The 7811-nt window shown below is 42.2% G+C and overlaps 1 protein-coding gene across 1 annotated transcript; it reads right to left on the bottom strand.

Annotated features, from left to right (window-relative positions):
* Positions 1-4047: 4047 nt before the first annotated feature.
* Positions 4048-5007, bottom strand: LOC307118569 (olfactory receptor 13C2-like; the record flags this gene model as incomplete). Its single annotated transcript, XM_079804225.1, has 1 exon — positions 4048-5007. One exon carries the CDS (start codon positions 5005-5007, stop codon positions 4048-4050), a length of 960 nt encoding a protein of 319 aa, XP_079660351.1.
* Positions 5008-7811: the final 2804 nt, after the last annotated feature.

The following is a 7811-nucleotide window of genomic DNA, read 5'->3' as shown; positions in this document are numbered from 1 at the left end:
AGTTGACCCGAAGTCCCAACTGGCTGAGGTGACTGAGCACCTTGTCCCTGTGTTCGCACAACTGCTCTCACGACTGGGCAAGGATCAGCCAGTCGTCGAGTTAGTTGAGAATGCGAATACCATGCTCTCTCATGGGGGCAATGGCCACCTCCGCAACCTTCGTAAAAACGCGGGCGACAGGGCAGGCCGAAGGGCAAGACACGGTACTGACATGCCCGTCCCTCGAACGCGAAGCGCAGAAAGGGCCGGTCGAGGGGAATCGAGAATGAAGTACGCGTCCTTCAGGTCGATCACTGCAAACCAATCTTGGGGACGGACGTACCTGAAGATGCGCTTCTGCGCTAGCATTCTGAACGGCAGCCTGTGAAGGGACCGGTTCAGGAATCGCAGGTCCAAGACCGGCCATAACCCGCCGCCTTTCTTGGGTACAATGAAGTACGGGCTGTAGAACCCGGACCTCATATCGGCTGGAGGGACCGGCTCCATCGCGTCCTTCGCCAGTAGGACTGCGATCTCCGCCCGGAGCACGGGGGCGTTCTCCTTCGCTACTGGGAAGTGAACGCCCCCAAACTTAGGGGGACGCCGGGCGAACTGAATCGCATAGCCGAGTCTGATGGTACGGCCCCGAGATGGGCTGGGAAGCTCTAGCCAGGCTTCCAGACACCGAGCAAGGGGATTAACCACAGACGTACCCGCAGCGGGGCAGCGACGCGGAATGCAGGGATCCGACTCGGACGGCATGGAGCGGCCCGAAGTGGGATCTGAGTGTGCTGTGCAACACTTACCTGCGTCTGCGGAGGGAGCGTGCGAGTGTGGGGAGGCCGCTTGAGTGCGTTCCCACAGCCTGCGCCCCCTGCTGGCGAAGGGAGAGGCGTCTGAGGGTGGCGAGGCATGGGAGCGTCGACCACCGCCAAGCGCCCTCCCAAATGAAGTAGGGGCTGAGCGTGGCAAGGCTTTGTGGCGTTGCGCACGGTCTGCCTCACCTCCTTCCTCAGCGGGGAACAAGAGTGGCGAGGCATAGCATCGCGCACTGTTGTCCACGCACCGCTGAGAAGAGGGGAATGAGAGTGGCGAGGCTTTGTAGCGTCACACACTGCCATTCTCGCCCTCTTGTGGGGAGGGGAATGAAAGTGGTGAGGCTTTGTAGCGTCACACGCTGCCATTCCTGAACTCCCGAGACCCAGAGGTATTGGAACTGCTCTCTTTTTTTATTTGGGTACCACTGGCTGTTTTTAACATCAGTGGCGGAACAGAATTACTAATGGTTTTCCACCCGGCCCTCCTCCGGGGAAGAACAGTTCCAGACCAAATCTGGGTCAATGGTGTTTCTGGACCAGGGTGGACATCGTCTAGCCAAGGGCCAGCGCTGTGCGCAGCTCAACCTCGGCTCAGAACTACCCTCGTGCACTAAGCAGGGCGGAGGTGGCCTGCCAGTGGCACTGCCACCCCACCGATGAGGGTAGTGAGAGAGAGGAAAACTTTATACAGATTATGGCCCTATTGGTGTTCTATATTTTGGCACCAATAGTTCCACAATGCCAAAGCCTTCCAATATACATCCGAGAAAAGGCAAGGGGCAGGCAAGGCAATTTACGCGTTGCACTATGCCTCAGCCATCCGGGAAAGCATGGCTGTCAAGTATGAATCTGATTCAGCACGAGCGCCCACTATTACGGAGGGAATCTCAGAATCATCTTCATTTTCAACACATAACAGCCCTCTCTCCGATGCAGCGATTGACATCTGTCCTCTGCTAGAGCCCCAAATGAAACGCTAGGTCCCCTTTTAAGGACCAGCAATCCCATCTGTAAGCTACCAGCAGACACGTGAGACAGTGGGCATGCACACGGCGCGCTGAACACTCAAGCCCCTATGAAAAAGGCAAGACGAACAGCGCGCCGACATGGCTATGCTCTCATGAGAGAGCATAGACCACCCACAAACACAGTCTCAACATGCTTGTGATGCGATAGAGGAGTGAGGGGCCCACAGAGATGTACGCGGCGGGGAAGCCTCACTGTAATCCTCAGGTCACCCAGGCTTATCAGCCAAAATAGTCCCCCCTCTGGTGCACCAGAAAAGAGACTAGATCGGGGTATAAGCGAAGGGACTCAACCCCGTTTGAGGCATCATAGTCTCGACCGCGCATCGGAGGCGCAGAGTGACGCGCGCAGAGTTGCCGTGGTAACCCGCGCTGTCACCCGGCAGCCAGACGGCACACGGCGCGCTGAACACTCAAACCCTCATGCGGAAGGTGAGATGACCAGCGCGTCGACGTGATCCCGTTCCCCTGAGAGAACATGGATCACCCACGAACACAGTCTCAACATGTTTATGCTAGAGGGATCGTGGCCGTCAGGACAGGAAACAACTGCATCCAGAAACGCACGAGTGGAATGACGTCTTGAAAAAGACGCAGTGTCACACCCGTGTTGCTCTTTTGTGAGGAAACACTCTTTAAACAGTGCTGAAGCACCCAGGGGAAGACTGCGGCAACACACAGGTGGTAAGTGCAGTCCTGTGTTTGCGCTCACTGAAACAAACGCCCTCACCAAACCGACAGTTGCTGTGAGAACAGCAGTTTGTTATGCTGATGCAGCGGTGAACATGCGGTCGCGCTGATTGTGCCTTTTCGCCAACACAGAGCGTCCTTCTCGTTCTCTGGAGCATCTCTCTTGCAGATAGGCTCTCTTTTAGAAAAGCAGTCTTGCTTCATCAACGCCGTTCGGCTCCGAAGTGAATGACAGCGTGCATTCGCTCTCGCTTCCTGTTTATACCCGCGGCGCGGGGCGGAGTGCGAGATGCAAATCTCGCACGCCAATGGCCCATTGGCCTGTTCTCTATATCTCGAAGCTGATAGGGGCTCCCTGAAGTGATCCCAATTCGTCTGTACCTCCGACGTACGTCGAACGTGACCGACTGAATGGGAACTTGATGTTGTAATATTACAACAGTGGGCCTTACAGGGCTATACGGTTAAATCTTCTAAAATTCTTAAATTTTAGAATTTAAGAGAATATGGGGTGATGTTATATAAATATGGGCTAGCAGTGCAGTTGCCAATGCAGTGATGTCTATGGTTACGTTAGTTTATGCACGTTATTGAAAGCTAATGGTTAAATGCAAGAGATTTACATTTTACAATGAAGGTGTTTAATCATAATAATTCAGGAAAAGTCTGTAAAATAAGGGCTACTCTTTATTTTAAGGTGTCATTGTTACACTGTAATTATACATTTAAGTACTGAGTAATATTAATAAACTACATGTACTCACTATAAGGCTAGGGTAGGATTAGGGTTTGGTTTATAGTTGCATGTAATAATGCATAATTTACTGTTATTACTATGGTAAGTACATGTATATAAAAAGGACACTGTAAAAATACAGTGTTACCAATACGTTTTTTTCCTGTAAAATGTTTAATGAAAATTTCTGTAAAAATATTTGCACTTTATTAAATTTAGGATATCTTACCTAAACTATGTTTTTGTTTGGCAGCCATTGCTGCCAGTCATTGGACCGTTTTTTTTTTTTTTTTTTTTTGCACTTATTTAATATTCTTTATAATTACTGACTAAAAGTAAGTACATTTATTATATAACTAATACTGGTTACATAAAATGAAATAATGTTATTGTCTCTTGTCTTGGCAACTTGGCCACAGTGCCCCTTTCATTCCTGTCTGTCAGATGGAATGATCAGGGATACATTTTATGTAAGGAACTAAATAAATGCACACTAAAGGAACAGTGATATTATTTTCCCATTATTTATTTTATATATATATATATATATATATATATATATATATATATATATATATATATATATATATATATATATATATATATAGCTTTTTAAAAATACATTACAGTAGTTTGTTAGTGATTGCAAAATGTATTGTGGTTTTATGAGGTCATGATACCTGTTGTCTGGCTTTTTATAAATTATTTATAAAGTATAAATTAAACATACACAGGAAAAAAAAAAAAACAATAACCACCAAAGTGTCTATTAATGTAATTGCTATGTGGAAAAAGAGGTTTATTTTGGAGATGGAAATATGATTCTCCGTTTAAGAAGCCTCTTAACAGACACCATGAACTCCTCAGTCTTGAATGTGTAGATTATAGGGTTAAGCATTGGAGGAAGTGCAGAGGTCAGAGAGAGATTAATAATCCTTGTGTTAGTGTTTATAAAGGAGGAAAGTGCATATGTAAACGTGATGGGTACATAAAATACAGCCACTAATATTAAATGAGCAGTACATGTCTTTGTGGCTCTTTGGCGGTCTTGTGGGGTTGTAATTCTGAACAATGTCACAGTTATACATGTATACGAAAAGATGATAAAAAATACTGGAAACCCAAGAATCATTATCGGGTACAAACCCGCTATCACAGAATTTGGAAAATTATTACTACAGGCAGAACGATATATAGGTCCATGATCACAGTAGAAACTGTTTATGATGACTATAACTCTGCAGAAAGAAAGTCTACTGATGAAAATTGTAGCAGCAGTTACCATAAGCAGTGCCACTGCCCATGTTGCTCCAATTATACCAAGCATTGATCTATGAGTCACAATCATATGATACCTCAGTGGTAAACAAATGGCTATGAATCTGTCAAAAGACAGAACAGCAAGAGTTAGTGACTGTGTTGAAATAGATACAAAGACCGAGAACATATTGTACAAACACAATCCATACGGGATCAACTGATTCCCAAACAAAAATGTGTCCAGTAGCTGAGGGATTACAGCGGTACTCTCACAAATGTCTGTCAGTGATAAATTAAAAACAGCAATATATTTAGGAGTGTGAAGATTTCGGTCTATAATGATTACAAGCATGAGGCAGGAGTTTCCAAGCACAGTAATAATGTAGACAAAAAATAGAAATATATAATAGTATCTTGTGTGAGGTATGCCAGAAAAACCACTGATATAGAAATAAGATGGAATAGAAATATTCCTGTTTTGAGCAAAATCTTGATTCATGGTCAGTTCACTCACTGATCCTGTATTCATCCTGTCTGGGGAAAAAATACAGTACATTATTCAGAGTTGTAAGAAATGATGGTTACACTTTATTTTAAGATGTCCTTGTTACAGTGTAATTATACATGTAAGTGCTGAATAATATTAATTAACTGTGTACTTACTATAGGGTTATAATAAGGTTTGTTGTAGGGTTAGTTGCATGTATTCATACTTTATAGTTATTACTATAGTAACTATAATGTGTAACAAGGACACTGTAAAATAAAGTGTTACTGCAATGATTTCATCTATGCTATTTTCATCTAGAACAAATATTGCAATTTGGGAATCTCAGATCGATATGTTTACTCCAATTGGACCTTAATTAATTATAATACAATTTTTTTAAATGAATTATACTTAAGACTCTTAATTTGATCCCAGCAAAACAAGACCAAAAATATGAGCATATTAGATATTTCAAGCAACCAATTATATTTTAACATGCATCTTTAAACTTAAATTGCCCAATTAAACTAACATTTTTGTGTATAATATGCAAGATTTCAGGATTGGCAACTATGGTATACTTACAGAAAGGTGAAGAGCAGCACAATACAGTAAAGCTAATACAGGCACACAGTACTGTAAAAAGACTTCCCCTGACCTCATACATACTGCACTATATATCCCTCAGATACAAATGGCAGGCCTCTCCAGACTTGTCAGTTGACCAATCATAGCAGAGAACTGGCATGATCAGTTGCATCAGAATCAGATACAGTGAACCACAAAGATGCTGCAAGAAATTGCGAAGAGAGAAAAGTTAAAGGCACCTACAAAAAAGCATGGGAGTTACAAGCACCTGCAGAATTGCTGAAGGAAAGAGGAAATACAAAGGGGAAATAAGAAGAGAAACACAACAACTACAACCATCTCATGCCAATTCATATAACTATTGTACATTTTGGCTAATTGGTGGCTAAATAATATTAATTTGTAAAACCTAACAGTTAAATTTACAAATTAATTGTACTGAAATATTAGGCTACTTAAAGTTAGTTAGGACACACCTAAATTCAGTTTAATTCATCTTTCATGTTTTTTGTAGAACCACTGTCAATGACTGAATCCAGTTCAGCCAAAGAGCTTTACTTTACATGTTAATTGTTGCCAACCAAAAGATGGTACTGGTTACATCCATGGTATTCCAATTAGGCGCTCTTCTACTAAAGTCAAGTCAAGTCACCATTATTTACATAGTGCTTTTTACAATACAGATAAAGTTTCAAAGCAGCTTTGCAGTGATAACAAGAAAATAATGCAACAAAATTTGTTTTTGGCTGTACAGTCGCTCTGGAGAAAACAGTGATGTCATCGTCCAGCTCAGTTCAAATCTCATACAATGGTGTCAATGCAGGCAGATCAGTAATATAGTTGAATATTTAGTGTCCCCAAATAAGCAAGCAAAAAGCCAAAGGGGACAGAGGCGATGGTAGCAAGGAACCAAAACTCCATGAGGTGACAGAATGGAGATTTTTTTTTTGGGAGAAACCAGGCTCAGTCAGGGGGCCAGTTCTTCTATGGCCAATGAATGAACAGTACATGATTATGATTCAGACAGCATTAAAGGTCAGAAGTCAGATTGGATCGGATTATTCCGAATATTTGTCCTGTTCCATCTGGTTGAAGATCAGAGTCATCACGCCGGAGACGGGTTTGTTGAGGATAAGCAGAGTCTAGTTGACGCAATCTCTGCAGGCATTCAGGGAAGCGCTGTGGTCGTGTCTAGGCGCAGGTCCACTATCTGATCTGGATACGGCCTGAATCTGACTAACTACAGTAAACCTCGGGATAAACATAAAGAGACTAATATTAGCGTAGATGCCATTGTTCTTATGATGTAAACAAGTGTTATAGGAAGTATACCACAAATGTGGTTCAGGCAAAGCATACCTTGATTATCGTCAATGCATGTATATTTATAACAAAACGAAATATAAAACACAACCTTGCCTCTTTTCGTTACATTTTAAAAAATATTAAACATATTAATATGTGGTTCAGACAATAAGTGTGCATATATATGATTATTACTGTAATACAATTAAATATGACATAAAACACAACCCAGTCTCTTTTAGTTAAATGTCAGCTTATGTGTTATCAATAATAGCTATTATAAAAGTATAAGTAAGCGGTATAAGAAGCTATACAAGAAATAAAGCAAATAATTCAGTCAAACAAACAAAATCAGTGCTAGTAGGCTACAACTGTTAAATAGCTTAAAAATATAAAGTTATGAAACTTCACTTTACCCTCAGCCAAAACAATTTGCCAGTGAACAAATTATAGATTCATGAGACCAAAGATCGCCCATTAGATCTACACAAGATTAATTATATCTCATGTTTAACCACTACAGAGACATCAGAGCCAGTGCCAAATGTCAAAAGGAGTAGCCAAGGAAAGGCTGCTCTCGGCGGGGTTAACAAGCGCTGAGCTCCCAGTGATCACCTGGATCTCACAACTATGAAAACGCCATATCAAATGTTCAAATAGGTGCTCTCTTTGTAAATAAACCACAGATTTGAGCTTTAAACAAGTACATTCTCACCTGAAAAAGACTTAAAAAATACATTTTGTGACACTTTAACAGTAGTATTTTTAAATTACGCAGGGTTTACATAAGATGTTAACTTTTGAATTGGAACAGTACTTGGGCAGCGACTGATGACGTTTCACAAGTCCACAAGAACACAAGTACAGACTAGAATGCATATTGAGTAATGGCCAAGGACAAAAAGCAAAACAGACTGACA

The sequence above is a fragment of the Gobio gobio genome, assembly GCF_949357685.1.
Source record: "Gobio gobio genome assembly, chromosome: 22".
NCBI lineage: Eukaryota > Metazoa > Chordata > Actinopteri > Cypriniformes > Gobionidae > Gobio > Gobio gobio.
Note: the sequence above shows the minus strand (reverse complement) of the source record. Positions and strands in the feature narration are given on the sequence as shown.